This window comes from Oratosquilla oratoria, chromosome 1, assembly GCF_046742065.1.
Source record: "Oratosquilla oratoria isolate Oo_2021 chromosome 1, ASM4674206v1, whole genome shotgun sequence".
Taxonomy (NCBI): domain Eukaryota; kingdom Metazoa; phylum Arthropoda; class Malacostraca; order Stomatopoda; family Squillidae; genus Oratosquilla; species Oratosquilla oratoria.
The window spans coordinates 10,848,909-10,865,682 of record NC_134777.1 but is presented as its reverse complement, the minus strand read 5'-3'; the positions used below and the strand labels follow the sequence as shown (position 1 = coordinate 10,865,682).

General features: G+C 38.6%; 1 protein-coding gene across 1 annotated transcript; it reads right to left on the bottom strand.

Annotated features, from left to right (window-relative positions):
• Nucleotides 1-16,423, bottom strand: LOC143032078 (tectonic-2-like). Its single transcript, XM_076196547.1, has 9 exons — nt 16,173-16,423; nt 13,469-13,617; nt 11,722-12,794; nt 10,973-11,064; nt 8,551-8,668; nt 6,838-6,942; nt 1,110-1,253; nt 909-1,007; nt 1-288 (listed from the first exon to the last, which is right to left on the bottom strand). The coding sequence occupies exons 1-9, from the start codon at nt 16,231-16,233 to the stop codon at nt 75-77; spliced, it is 2,055 nt and encodes a 684-aa protein (XP_076052662.1). The 5' UTR covers nt 16,234-16,423; the 3' UTR covers nt 1-74.
• Nucleotides 16,424-16,774: the final 351 nt, after the last annotated feature.

Genomic DNA, 16,774 nt, shown 5'->3' with positions numbered 1-16,774 from the left:
TTAATTTACAAACCATTTATTCCACTCGTAAAAGTCTGGACGCAATTTTTTTATCACAATGTTTTTTTGTAATATCAAAATGACAAATAGAGTTTGTTTACAAATAACAGGTACAATATAGGAATAAATAAGAATAGGAGAAAGAATGTCTGAAAATAAAGCTCAACCAATGCTACAGTATAACTTGTTGTATAAGTTGCATGTTTCATAAAATTTGCCCACAAGTAAAAGATGTTGCGCCAACAAATACCTCCAACACAGTGAGGATCTGCCATTTTCTGCCAAAACCTGTAAGTACAATGAAAAATTGAGGCACTTCAATTATTCTGGGAACCTTGTTTATAATATCTATATACCAAGAGCTTTTTCCCCCTTATAAGGAAGGTAGCCAAGTCAAAGGCATATACCTACTCTTACCCATTCCACCCCCATCCAACACCCTCTCAGCTTAGCTCCTCATGGATTATTTATGATAAGTAAAAAGCATACATATACCAAGGCTTTTTCTCCCTTACAAGGGAGGTAGCCAAAAAGGAAAATGCATAAAATCATTCCCACCCTGTCCATCCCTAAATACACTCCACTCCCCTCCACCCTCCTTCTTATCTTAGCACCTCCTGGATGATGGGTCATCCCTGCACCTTGTCCACTGCCCTGGGTCAGAGGCAGTGTCACAAGTCACAGCACATCCACAGCAAGGCTGCTTCATTAAATCGGCGACCCCCCTCTCTGTCCCCCATGCATAAAAGGAAGACGGGGAGAAATCCCTTCAGGCTGCATCAAAATTTGCTCACACATAATAAGCAAAAATGAAAAAAAATCCAAAATTTTACATTCTAAAGCCTTATCTATCATGATATATCACAAATATATATATATATATACACATACACACTCATAAAACAAACCTTGAAAGTTTTGTTGGCTCCTTACTTCGCACAAAAATAACACTAGACTTCAAAAAGACTTTGGTTTCTTTATTCAGCGGTACATCTTCATGCAGGAACCTAAAATAAGAAATTAGTTTAAACATAAATATTGATTTCATATTTTCAAAACAATCTTATAGTATACACAAATATCTCAAATATAAAATAACCTGGTCCTACCTGACCAATATTCCAATAATTTGAAACTGTGTGGGCCTTTCCATACCAATATCAATGTCTCTAAATGCAACTTGATACTCAATGCCTACAGGTATGTGGCATTCTGTTCTATTTTCTTCAACTAGATCAGTCTTGTTTGCAGAACTGTAGTAATATATCAATGGGTTAATATTAGCTATCAATCCTAAGAATGTCATATAAGTTAGCAACTTAACACCTGGAGTGTGTGAGCGATTTCTTTTAGGACAGGTGTTGTGTGGATCAGATTTTTGTGGTAAGGGAAATATGTGAGAAGGCTTTAGGAAAAGGTAAGGATGTTTTTTGGGCATTTATGGATTTGGAAAAGGCTTATAACAGGGTAGACAGGAAGACACTGTCGGAGGTATTGCAGATAGATAGGATAGGAGGAAAGCTGTTGTGAGCAGTCAAGAGTTTTTATGAGAGTAGAGTCTGTGTTAGAATTAGAAATGGAGAGAGCGAGTGGTTTGAGGTAGATGTGGGACTTTGCCAGGGATGTGTTATGTTGCCTTGGATGTTGAATTTATGTGGATGGGGTGGTATAAGAAGTAAACGCAAGGGTAATGGGCCAGGGATTAGAGATGGATAAAGAAATGGGAGATAAGCCAGTTGTTGTTTGCTGATGACACTGCTTATGGCAGGATCAGAGGGATTGAGATAGTGACAGAGTATGGGAAGGTGTGTGAGATGTACAAGGGGAGAAAGTGGCAGCAGACTGGAAGTGAGTATTAAGGGAGAGAGACTGGAGGAAGTGGATAGCTTTAGATACTTAGTGCGAATGTGTTGGGAAAGGGAGGAGTGGAGGTGGAGGTAGAATGTAGGTTGAGAGAAGCAAGTGAATGCCTTGTGGGATTGAAAAGAATAATGAGAAGTAGACATTTGGGAATGGATGCTAAGAGGAGATTGTATGAAGGCATGATTATGCTGACAACACTGTATGAGGCAGAAACATGGAACATAAGAGAGGAAGAGTTTAAACATGTTTGAAATGAAATGCCTGAGAAGTATGGTATGGGCTACTAGGCTGGATAGAGTGAGAAACGAGGTAAGGAGGAGAGTGGGAGTGGAAAGAAAGTTAGGAGATAGGATGGATGAAAGAGCACTGGGATGGTTTAGACACATGGAAAGAATGAGTGAAGAAAGATTAGTAAAAGAGAGGTGGAAGGCATAAGCATGGGGAGGGGGATCAAGGGTTAGAAGGTATGCATCAAGTCACAGCACATCCACAGCAAGGCCAGTTCATTTAAATGGCAAACCCCCCTCCATCCACTCACGCTGAAATAGAGAAGATGGAGGAGAAATCCCTTCGAGCCATGTCAAAATATCATTCACACATAACCGCTCCCTAATGCCCCCATCCCTTTCTAACACCCACTCCCTTCCATGCATCACAGCATCATCCATATACAGTGAGTCCTCATTATACAGTACATATGCGTTCCTGAAAACCTTACTGCAAATTGAAATTACCGTATACCGAATCCAAGTTTCGACTTATGGCAGACATACCTTCTCCCTGCTCTTTCCTCTTCAAAATATCTAATTTTACCTCCAAAACACGAGCGGATACCGTATCTGTGAATTTTTCTTACCATAAATAGAATCGAGGGTAGTAATTACCAAATACCGTAACTGTGAATTTACTGGATAAAGAATTACCGTATAAGGAGGACTCACTGTACAACCATTCTCCACTCACCCCTTTCTCACCTTTCTCACCCTACGCCTGGTAGGAATAATCCTGTCAGCGGATGCATTTCTCGAGCAAAAAATGCTTTACACTGCCGGTTTGCTAGACCTGTCACAGCAACCATCCTCTTTTGTCCGGGCTTGGGACCAGCATAGTACTGGTTAACACCATTCCTATGGCAGAGTTCTCCACTCACCCCTCTCTTTTGTTTTTCCCCTTCCTTCCTCAACAGACATTCCCTTCTTTCTCGTTGCCCCTTTTACCCCATCCATTCATCTCATCCGTGGTCACCCCCTCCTGTTCAGCACCCACCTCTGCCTTCCACACTTCTTTTACTAATCTTTCTTTACTCATTCTTTCCATGTGTCCAAACCATCCCAATACTCTCATTAACCTTATTTTCCAACTTTTTTTCCACCCTTGCTCTACTCCTCACTCTATCCAGCCTAGTAACCCCTACCATACTTCTCAGACCATGATGATCTCAAACACATTTAAACCAATCACCCCTTCAAACAATCTCCTCTTAGCATCCATTTCCAAATATCTATTTCTCATTACATTTTTTAAACCCTCAAGGCATTTACTTACTTCTTTCAATCTACATTCTACCTCCACTCCTCCCTTTCCTGCCACATTCATCCCGAAGTATCTACAGGTAAACGTCGACTTACGATGGCCGCGACTTACGATTGTTCGACTTTACGATGGCGACGACGACGATATGATATATTTAACTAAGATAGTATGTCAAGCGCACGTACGATAATTTTTCTAGCGGCTGGCAGCGCGAGCATCCCCGAGATGCAGCATCAGTGCGTTTGAGTCGTCTGTCACCAACATATATAATACTGAAAAATATTTTATAATTTTCTTTAAACCCCGACCAGAGATGGCGCCGAAAAGAAAACCATCCCCTGCTAATAAGAAGATAAGAAAAGCCATTGATCTCGATATGAAGATGAAAGTTATTAAACAACATGAAGGGGGAAAGAGAGTGTAATAATGCGTGATCTTCAATTGTCGCAGTCTACTGTGTCCACTATCTTAAAAGATAAAGAAAGAATTTGTGAAGCAGTGAAAGGTTCAGCACCATTGAGATCAACAGTGATAACTAAACAGCGAACTGGACCCATCCACGAAATGGAAAAACTTTTAAATGTGTGGATTGAAAGCCAACTCCAAAAACGTGTTCCATTAAGCCAACACACGTTGCAAACGAAGGCTCTAAGTATTTTTAATATGTTGAAGGAGAAAGCTGGAGAAGATTATACTCAGGAATTTACAGCAAGTACAGGTTGGTTTAAAAGGTTTAAGAAAAGGTTTCAGCTGCATAATGTTCGAATCACTGGCGAAGCAGCGAGTGCTGATGAGGAAGGGGCAAAAAGTTTCATTCAAATGTTGGATGACTTAATCATAGAAGAAGGCTATCTACCTGAACAAATTTTTAATGTAGATGAAACTGGCTTGTTTTGGAAACGTATGCCTGAACGGTCTTACATTCATAAGGAAGAAAAATCCATGCCTGGATTTAAGGCTTTCAAAGATAGGCTGACTTTGATGTTTGGTGGAAACATCGCTGGTTTTAAGCTCAAGCCCTTTTTAATTTATCACGCTAAAAACCCACGCGCTTTCAAAAATGTGAATAGGCATACGCTACCAGTCTACTACCGTTCTAACAAAAAGGGCTGGATGACTCAAGCACTTTTTGAAGACTGGTTCTTAAATTGTTTTATTCCTCAAGTGCGTGAATATTGTTTGCAAAACAATATTCCATTCAAGATTTTATTGGTTTTAGATAATGCACCTGGACATCCACCTCATCTCGCAGATCTCCATCCAGATGTGAAAGTGGTATTTTTGCCACCAAATACAACTTCTCTTATCCAGCCTATGGACCAAGGTGTTATTTCAGCATTCAAGGCAAATTACCTTAAATGCACCTTTACTCAAGCTATATCTGCTACAGATTCCGATCCCGATTTATCTTTAAGAGATTTTTGGAAGCAATATGATCTTCTTAAATGCATCAAGAACATCGCTGCGGCATGGGATACTGTGTCAAAGAAGTGTATGAATGGCGTTTGGAAGAATTGCGCTAAACGCTATGTGAATACTTTTGCTGGTTTTGATAATGAGAATGAATTAGAAATTATTCGTGACAAAATTGTTAAACTAGCTAAAGATCTTAAGTTAGAATGTGATGTGGAAGAAATTGAGGAATTGTTAGATAAAGAGTCTGAAGAACTAACAAACGAAGAACTGATGGAATTGGAAGAAGAAAAAGTCGCAGAAGAAAGAAGGCGAGAAGCAGCAGCAGCAGCAGCAGAAGCAGAAAATGAGGAGGAGGTGGAACCACAAAGAATGTTCACCACAAGAGGCTTAGCAACAGGTTTATCAGAATTGAACAAAGTTCTTGCTCATTTTGAAGGGATGGACCCAAATATTGAAAGATTTTCAAGAATTGAAAGAATGATTCTAGATGCAATTCGTCCATACCGGGAAATTTATGAAGATAGAAAAAAACGAACAATTCAGACAAAAATCAGCATGTTTATGAAAAAACCTCCGTCAACCTTGACCCCCAGCGACGCACCCGAGGACCCACAGCCACCATCTTCCCTTATCCCCGAGGACCCACAACAACCATCTTCCCCTACCCCCGAGGACCCTACCACCAGCGATGACCCGGACGATCCAAAGCCAGGCCCCAGCTGGCGAATGTAATTTTTTTTTAAATGTTTTTCAGTTTTGATTAAAATGTTTTATAATTTTTATTTCTTTTTTGCAAATACGTACATGTATGTAAATCAATAAAAAAATAAGATAAAAAAAAATTAAAATTCTGTAGCGGGTTAGCGATGCTAATAGCCGATAGGAAATCAGCTGATTTGAATGCGTACTACCTCATTTTGTTTTCTGATTTAATTTTGTTCCAAAGTATAAAATGATTCATTTGGAAATGTATTTTTGTATTATTTTTTTTGCAAATAAATAAAATGTTAAAACAAATTACTACTACATATTTAATTCAAACCTATAAATTCATAAAAAAAAATAATACGTAAGGTACTGTTTGGCAATGCAAATGGGTGTGGAGATAAAAATGTAAACAAATCGGTTGGTGTGAATATAAAACCGATAAATACATTAGTAACAAAAGTAAGTATATTAATCAAGGTGTTAAAATATTTCATAATATGCTAAACGTAATAATGCAGTATACTATACATGAATATTTTTAGAATACACATAAAAGGTGTGTGTAGTCAATTGTTAATAAATACTACTACATGTATAAAAGTACATGCATATATATGTACGTCAGGATGATAATACATACATATAAAAAAATACATATTATAGTGTTTGAATATGGTAAAAAGGATAAAAATAATTAGATAAACTACTGTACATGTTTAATATGCTATATTCAGTATCTCTGGTGGTTAATATACAGGTAGCCTAGGTACAGTGACCACGGATCGACTTACGATGAAATCGACTTACGATGGCTCTATCGAAACCTAATGCCATCGTAAGTCGACGTTTACCTGTATATCCACTTCCTCCAGTCTCTCTTCCTTAATAGTCATTTCTCTCTCCCTTCCTTGCATAATGATATCATGTATAGACGATCGCTCTCCACTCATTCCTATCTCCTACCTTCTCCCTCAAGAAATCAAAAGATAAAATCAAATCAAATCAAATAAATTCTGAAAATGGTATTCTACATTTAAGTGAAAAAGAACCAGAAGTAATTGGCACACATATGGAAGAGGCAAGAATACATAAAACTCAGTCCAGGCTATTTCTATAAACTAATGTATGGTCATGCAAAGTTCATTATAAGAAGACTACAGCCCTCTTCATAATAATTTATCATAATTTGGATCCATTCAAACAACCTTACTCTCATAGTAGATTAATCTACATTGTGCTCAAACTTAGTTTATGATGCAATGAAATAACTTTTATTTTCAAAAAGTGTGCTTGAAATCTTGCAGTATAAAACCTCACCTTAAAATGGGAATGAAATCTGCTGTCGATGACACGTTAGGCCAGCCAATGGTGCTCACCATATCGCCTACAATCAAGGACTCCAAAATGGATTCAATTTCAGATCTATAAATAAATCCAATTGTATTCAGTATGGGTGGATTAGTTAAATTGGAATGGCTGGTACATACATACATATACCAAGGCTTTTTCCCCCTTTCAAGGGAGGTAGCCAAAAAGGAAAAGGCATAAAATCATTCCCACCCATTCCATCCCTGAAAACACTCCACACCCCTCCACCCTCCCTCCCATCTTAGCACCTCCTAGATGACGGGTCATCCCTGCACCCTGTCCACTGCTCTGGGTCAGAAGCAGTGACGCAAGACACAGCACATCCACAGCAAGGCCGCTTCATTAAATCGGCGACCCCCCTCTCCATCCCCCCATATGGCTGGTGAGATTGTTTAATGTATGCCTAAAGGATGTGAACCAGGATTGTTTTTTGTTGGATTAATCTGTTAAATGTGGTCAGTTGGGTGAATCTCAACAAGGCAATTAAAATCATATATGGCTTGTATACTCTCCAAAAAAATACCAGTACATAAGCTCGTACATACAATACAATACCCTGGATGAAATTTTCTTCAAAGTAATTTTACTGAACACATTATACTAGTATATCTGATATCTCCCTCTTTCCCAGTGCCCCTTTTACTCCATCCATCCATCTCATCCTTGGTCGCCCCCTCATGTTCACTCCATCCACCTCTGCCTTCCACACTTCTTTTATCAATCTTTCTCCACTCATTCTTTCCATGTGTCCAAACAATCCCAATACTCTTTCATCAACCCTATTTCCCAACTCCTTTTCCACTCCCACTCTCCTCCTCACCTCCTCATTTCTCTATTCAGCTAAGTAAAATACATACACCAAAGGCTTTCCCCTCCTTACAAGGGAGGCAGCCAAAAAAGAAAGGCATAGAAACCACCCCCACCCATACCATCCCCTACATACTCCACTCCCCTCTATACCCTCTTCCCTCCCTCTTATCTTGGCACCTCCTGGATGACAGGTCATCCCTGCATCATGTCCACTGCTCTGGGTCAGAAGCAGTACCGCAACACACAGCACATCCACAGCAAGGCTGCTTCATTAAATAAATTAATTAATAAATAAATTCATTCATTAATAAATAAATAAATTTAATTCATTAATAAATAAATAAAAATTACAAATAAATATATAATTAAAAAATATAAAATTAACAAATAAAATAAAATTCCTCCCAAATAAGGTAAGAATCACACTGGTATGCTTTTGTTCAGGACACTATCCAGTATTAAAACATTACCAACACTGGATAAGACTGGCCACAGGTTCAAACTACCCGAGATGCAACCACCACACAGAAGAAACAGAGCACCTCATTCTACAATGCCCCACACTAACAATCCCTAGACAGTAAAATAATATTTCTTCCATGAGTGACTTGTAGGCTCACCCAGATGCTGTTCCTGACTACCTGGGGGTCGTATGTTTCAAGCAAAAGAGACCAGGGGCAATGGACTGACTGACAAAGTTGATATGGAGTGTCAACATCCTCCTCATCTTCTTTGGCAATTACACAGCAGAGAGGCCTTTAAGAAACTGGAGATCTGGCAGGCTAAACAAAACATCTCCTAAGGATAGTGTACTTTTACAAAAACAAGGATATTCTTAGAACTTATACTTACATATGTGATGCACAATCATCTTCCAGTAAATATGAAAGCGTATAAGAACACATTGTCAAAGTGTCTATACCAAACTTTACTGGAGTTTTTGAGCTTTCACTGCACAATTTATTTGGTCCTGCAGAAAAAAGAAATAAATAAAAAAGTAAATACAAAAATTACCTAATCCAACAACAGGGCAGTGGGCAGGAGATAGGGTGACCCTTCATCCAAAAGGAGCTAAGATAAGTGGAGGAAAGGGTGGTGGATCGGAGTGGAGTGGGTAGCATTTTGACTTGGCTACTTCCCTTATAAAGGGGAAAAATTCCTTGGTCTATAGATATATAGAAATACAAATTTAACAAAACCAACATTATTACATATACCAGGGTTTTTTCCCCCTTACAAGGGAGGTAGCCAAAGTCAAAAGGCATAATTCCACTCCCACCCATTTCATACCCACATATTCCACTCCCATTCACCAACTCTCCCTCCCTCCCTCTTTTTCTTGGCTCATGAATGATGGGTCATCCCTGCATCTCCCCCACTGCCCTGGGCCAGAAGAAATGCAACAAGACACTACACATCCACAAGGCTGCTTCATTGAATTGGTGACCCCCCCTCTGTCCCCTCAAGCAGAAAAAGAGAAGATGGGGAGAAATCCCTTTTGGAGTGCATCAAAATATGATTCACACATAACCACTCCCTAACACCCCCCATCCCCCCACTCATTCCCTTCCATGCATCACAGCATCATTCATATACAACCATTCTACACTCACCCCTATCTTCTGTTTTCTCCCTTCCTTCCTCAACAGACATTCCCCTCTTTACCCCATCCATCCACCTCATCTTTGGTTGTCCCCTCCTGTTCACTCCATCCACCTCTGCCTTCCACACTTCTTTTGCTAATCATCCAGGAGGAGTCAAGAAAAGAGGGAGGGGTGGGTGGTAAATAGGAGTGGAGTGTGCAAGGATAAAATGGATGGGATTCTTTCCTCCCACCCTCCTTGTTCCACACACCATCATTGCACACCCTGTGACTCCCTCCTTGAAACATCCTCATTACTCCTCCACTCCTACTTCTACTCCATCCTTCACTTCCACTGTTCTCTCAGCTTCTTCTTGTACTCCTTCTCCTTTTCCTTCTCATTTAAGCAGTTTACTTTCAGCACCTCCCTACTTTCTCTCCTTTTCTTTACTCCATCTATCCTCCACATATATACTGTCATAAATATAAAACCACATATGTCACTACAGCAAATCTTATAATTTTACAATCTGATTTGTAACTCAATTTGTGTCAGACATCAGTAACATGAAATAAGAAAATCCACTTTCAGCAAATTGTGTTCATCAAGAAAAAAATATCTATAAGTAATATAGTGTAACAGAACCCTATTTCACTATTTAAGGCACCCAAAAGTACTTCCATTGTAAATATGCAGAAAATAGCAAATGATAAAAAAATCATATTTAGTATTTTGAAGTTATATCTAATTAAACTTATTGTTTAAAGAGTGTAAAGAGTTTAAAGAGTGTAATGAGAAATAGACATTTGGGAATGGATGCGAAGAGGAGACTGTATGAAGGAGTGATTGTGCCAACAGCACTGTATGGGGCAGAAACGTGGAACATAAGAGAAGAAGAGAGAAGGAGTTTGAATGTGTTTGAGATGAGGTGTCTGAGAAGTATGGTGGGGGTTACTAGGCTAGATAGAGTGAGAAATGAGGAGGTGAGGAGGAGAACAGGGGTGAAAAAGGATTTGGGAGAGAGGGTTGATGAAAGAATATTAGGATGATTTGGACACATGGAAAGAATGAGTGAAGAAAGACTAGTAAAAGAGGTATGGAAGGCAGATGTGGAGGGAGTGAATATGAGGGGACGTCCTAGGATGAGGTGGATGGATGGGGTGAAGGGGGCTTTGGGGAAGAGGGGAATGTCTGTTGAGGAAGGAAGGGAGAGGACGGAAGACAGAGGTGAGTGGAGAATGGTTGTATATGGATGATGTTGTGACTGCATGAGGAGGAATGGGCGGGGGGGTGGGTAGTATGTGTGAGTAAATTTTGATGCAGCCCGAAGGGATTTCTCCCTGTCCTCTCCTTATATGCAAAGGGGGACGGAGAGGGGGGGTCGCCGATTAAATGAAGCGGCCTTGCTGTGGATGTGCTGTGTCTTGCGACACTGCTTCTGACCCAGGGCGGTGGGCAGGGTGCAGGGATGACCCGTCATCCAGGAGGTGCTCAGATGAGAGGAAGGGTGGGAGGGGTGTGGAGTGTATTTAGGGATGAAATGGGTGGGAGTGTTTTTATGCCTTTCCCTTTTTGGCTACCCCCCTTGGAAGGGGGAAAAAGCCTTGGTATATGTATGTATGTAAACTTATTGTTATAACTTTTTTCTAAAGTTTATTACAAATAGTAGCAAAAAGTGTGCACAATCTTACCTGGTTCCCAAACATAGAGGCCAGTGTCTTCTGTTACATCGACTGATGATATCACTTCAGCAGTATCATTTTCTACAGCTCCTATACTCTCGCTATTTAGATAAAGTAAAGTTGCTATACAGCACCTGTATTTTCTCATGTATAATACATTATATACATATGTACATACAAATACTTTGCAAGCATGATAGTCAAAATAAGTAAGAAGATAAATAAATAGATGGATGAAATAATTGGAAGAGAAAGGAATCTTTGTTCAGTCAGTTTGGATTTAGAAAAAAAAAAGTACATATGCCAAGGGATTCTTCCCCCTTACAAGGGAGGTAGCCAAAGTACATACATACATACATACATATACCAAGGCTTTTTCCCCCTTCCAAGAAAAGGTAGCCAAAGTAAAAGGCATAAATCCACTCCCACCCATTTCATCTTTGCACACTCCACTCCCATTTACCACCCATCCCTCCCTCTTTTCTTGGCTCCTCCTGGATAACAGGTCATCCCTGCATCTCACCGACTGCCCTGGGTCAGAAGCAGTGTCACAAGACACATCACATCCACAGCAAGGCTGCTTCATTTAATTGGCGACCCCCCTTTCCGTCCCCTCACATAGAAAAGAAGATGATTAGAAATTCCTATTGAGATGTCACTAAAGTACCTAAAATACTGACTGCATTAAAGCTGTGCAGTCAATATCCCATATGTGGTAATGTATTATATGAAAATACAAATAAATGAACTATACTTACACAAGGTATCCAGTTAAAACCTTGCTATTGATGTCATAGAAAGGGTTCCCTGACCTTTCCATGATGTTTGGGAAAGACGAGTTGTCATGCCATTCATTTGTTGTATTCACTGTCTGCTCTTTATCATATTGAAATACTGAAGTAAAATATTGAATCACATGAACACTATTTTCTAAATGAGGAGCAGATACAGACTTGGGTAATTTGACCCGTACATCGGAGTAAAGTGGTAAGTTTCCAAGATGAATCTGTCCCACTATGCCTGTTAATGATGATCCACGCCACTGAAATTCATAAGTCACAGCAAGGACAACATTCTCACATATATCAGTAGTGGCATTATAAATTGGCAAACTGTCAGGCCCACAATTATCTTCAATTAATTCTTTATCCTTCAACACATTTGAAAATCTTGAAGGTTGTTTTTCCCTCAATTGTACTTTAAGGTGAGATCTGATGTCACTCAGACAATTGTATGTCATTGTCACATTTACAACCTCATTAGAACTGAGATTTCCAATCACACTAGTATATTTCATTTCTGGATTAGCTTCAATATATGAAGAATCATACAAATAAGAAGCTGCACTGAGATGAGATCCAATTGATGACTGACAACTTTCACGATTTATTTTTGTATGACATGAACTTTCAAAATTCTGAAGAAATTGCAGAACAGATTTCCCAGTACAAAATGTACCAATCACAGACATGGGTAGAGTTAGATGGCTTCTTACTTCCTCATGACTGCCTTCACTCTTTGTCTGTATTACACTTCCTTCTTTGTAATCGATGACTGCATTTAATTCTGAGAAGCGAGTTTCATCTTCAAAACTTGATGTTATTTTAACACCTCTGGAAAGGTATTCTTCATAAGTTGATACTTTGGGAGTGAATTTGAAATACATTCCAAGATATGGATTGTTTTCTTTTTCATAACAGAGAAAACTAAACCACTGTGGTGAGTAAGGTCCCCTGTGTGCACAATTGTACTTGGCTCCTTCTTTGGCGCTTTGTCCATAATTTACCCCAGTGTTGCATTTAAAGACTTCTGGTGTGGACCATTTACAATCCTGAAAGTAATAACAAGTCTCAATTTTCAATATAATCTCAAATGAATCATAGGCTGTCACTAAAACTACCACCATGACGACCCTCTAGATGTAAAAAATCGTTTGGCATAAGACATTAAAATCCATAAAGGGTATCACCATCTTAAAGGGAATATGGGTCAATTATAGAATTTCTACCCCACACTGATCAATTGTAGAATTTCCACCCCAATTACACTCACTTGTAGAATTCCCTCCCCCACCCCAATGATCAACTGTAGACTCTCCAACCTAACTAACATAGGCTAGGTTAGGTTATGTATCACAAAACCATAATCAACTGTAGAATGTTAGGTCAGGTCAGGTTAGGTTGGGTTGGGTTAGCTTAGCTTAGCTTAGTTTATGTATGACAAGCCATAATCAACTGTAGAATGTCCACCCCAGCAACACTCAATTGTATGATCTCCACCCGTGTGTGTAGGGGGGAAATTCTACACCTGATCTGGGAATATTTGGGGTGCTCAAGACCCTTTTGCTGGCAATGACCTTTCACATGAATAAAATAATTTTAAGTCTGGGGTTTGCACTCAAATCTTTTTTGCTAGGTCATTTTTAGTGTAACACTCATTTCACTTCATAATAGCATCTTAAACATATATTTTATCATATAATAAATGGAGTGAACTACATCTCACCTGATCACAGCAGCAGTGGACATCACAGTTATTTGAGGTCAGGTCACAAGGGCAAGGAGCCATAGGAATAACAGCAGGGTTTTGATTATGCGAATCTATATTCTGCCCAATGGCACCAGATGTAGTCCAATTTACAGGAAAGAAAGAGCCTACAAATTGGGGAAAAAAGAAAAGAAAAGAAATAATAATAATAATGGTTGAACATACCAATTTATATAACTACATAATGCCTTTGTTATGAAGATAGTGCTATGGGCATAGATGAAATAGCTTGGTTCAGTCTGAGTAAAAGGAATAAGTACCACTCGTCAATTAAAGGTACCTGAGATAGGCTACAACTCTTTTACAAAGGGAGTCCCACAGATATTAACAAAACTGTCTAATGGCAGCCAGTAGATGTCCCACCAGCTCTCATGCCTGTACTACTCAAGACTTAATACTACCATCCTAGGTAGTGAAGTATTACTTAAAAATTCTGTAACACACTATTCAGTCAATAGAAATGCAACATTCTTAAACAAGACATCACAATTCTGGTACCATTCTTCACATTCCACAAGGATCTCGTTTTGAGAAACCCAAGAGTTATTTAGTGTAACAATACAGCTCATGCAGTTCTCAAGTCAATCAAATCCACTAAAACTATGGTTTCAGGTTATGAGACCACTGGAAGATTGCTGGCTTATCCCCTGGGAAATGATACAACTTTTGTACTTCACTATAGTAACTTAGTCCAGCTTGTTGAGGTTGTATGGATGGTGCAAAAGTGCAATCACTATAATCAGCTCAAAATCAACTAGTATTAAAATGTGATGCTAGTCTACTGCATCTTTGATGCACACCACTGCTGAGGAATTGGGAAGCCATAAATGCATGACTCAAACAATTGCTTTGTGCTTTCCAAGGAATGACCCCGAGCCTCTTGCATCGAAAACGAGAATGTCACTTACTGCTCCATGGCATTCCTTGTTAGCAAAGGGGTTTTATCTCTAATAACCTCTTCCATACTGTGTAGCACTATTTCTTATCAGTAGCTACGGTTAAAGTATAAAAACTGAAATAATACCAGAAAGAAAAAGGCTACAGTATTTTGCTTCTGTTGTTGAAATAGAAAATAAATTTGAGCTGTAGAAATGAGCTCTTTCAACTTTCATTGTTCATCCAAAAGCTAAGGCTAAAGTTCAATCCCCAATATTCTTGTACTCCTAATGACTTTTTTTAATTGCTGTGAGTGTTACTATACATGAAAGAAGTTTTTCAAAATTGAAAGTAAAGAACTACTGGAGATCTACAATGAGCACCTTTCCATTTAAAATATATTTTGTCATTTTATCCATTTAGCACCAATTGATAGTGGGGCTAAGTTGAAATTCTGGGGTCTCACTAATTGCCAAACAAACCAAACAAAACCGAGAAAAGCCGAACAAAACAACAAAACCCAAACAAGGACGGGTTTTGCTCAAATGCACACTTCTATATATATATGGTTGCATTATTTGAACTATTTTCGTTAAAATGTGTGATTTCCATGTAATATGATCGAAGAGATGTTACGTTTTTATCCTCTGCAATTTAACGACCCCAGCTACAATTCGTCCAGCCCGCCGTCTATGGTCACTGGTGGTATGGATCAAACTACACTCTTTTAAGTTTCTTACTGTTGTGTTATTAGTGTAATAGACTTCATATAGTTGAATGATTTCAACTCTTTTCTTTAAAATGTGATTTTCATGTAATTTAACACAACAGTAAGAAACTTAAAAGACTGTAGTTTGATCCATACCACCAGTGATCATAGACAGAGGGCTGGACGAATCGTAGCTGTGTTCAGTAATTTTGCAGAGGATAAAAACGTAACTTCTCTTTGATCAAATTACATGGAAATCACACATTTTAAAGAAAATAGTTCAAGTAATGCAACCATATACATATAGAAGAGTGCATTTGAGCAAAAACCGTCCTTGTTTTGGTTTTGTTGGTTTGTTCGGCTTTTATCGGTTTTGTTCGGCAATTAGTAAGACCGAAATTCTGCTCCAGGCAGCATTTTATCAGAAACTGCCACTGGGTACAGGTGATATCAACCCAAGAGTTGCATATGTTGATGCATAAGATGGGTATACTTGTATCTAAGTAATATATGCATTTTGGGCATGTCTTGGTTTATATGTATATGTCATTAATTAGAATAATAGAACTGGTGCGAGAAAGCAGATACCAGAGTAATGAGTTTTACACACACACACAAGGTTACAATGTATTATAATTTACAGAATATCTTTACTTGATAATCTAATAGACTCCCTTTCATTGGATGGCACGGCTGTATTCATTTGTTGATTTATTTGGAGGTTAAATTTAATTAATCATAATTATTACGTATGGTGAAGACATAAATCTGAATCCAAGTTTATTTCTGACTAGTTTCGCACTAATAGGCTTCTTCAGAGAAATAATGTATATAGGAGAAAACTTGGATTCTGGTTTATGTCTTCCTCACCCACCTTCACCAACCTGTCACAAGTGACAATGCCTCAACATTATTACATAATATTACATCCCTTTGCCTTTGGAGTTTGGTTAAAACTGTTGCTATCTGCTGACTCCATGGCTATGATTACAAAATTTGCAGTCAATTTCTATACTGACCAACTCCACAATAAATCATGGAAATGCTGATTTCAACCATATAACAAACTAAATTTACCATTGTGTATGAGTTTGCTTTCAACGCAGAGATTAAGCGCACAAAGCAGGATGAATATCATCTTGTTATCATAATCATGCCTTCCTTCCCCTTTATTTGTTATCACCACGATCTACTGATCAGTACATTCATTTTATTTGACGGCCACTTCATAATACTAGCTGCTACGCTCTATTAGACAGTTTATCTGTGAAGCACAACATAACTCTCTCCAGTTCATTGTTTTGTTTGTAAACAATTGGAATGTTACGAAAGTTTAACGATAGATGTCACCTCTAGCAACTTGTTGACAAATGACGCTCGAATTGCTAGTTTATTGTAAATAACCGATTTTGTGTGTAGGGGATACCAATCTTAGCTTTATTTGGAAAATAATTTGTCGGTCTTCACAGTAATGCGAAGACGATTGCACTTTGAACCACGAATTTATTTCGAAGAAAAGTGCCCATATACAGTATGTTGAGCCAACTTAAATATTTCTTAAAAGGAAAAATAATATCGTTGAATCTTATTTAATTTTTTACTACTTATAAACCAAAGTACATAGCCAATTGTTACTTTGAATCATTTGGTTGGTGGGGGTGATATCATTCATACCCGTG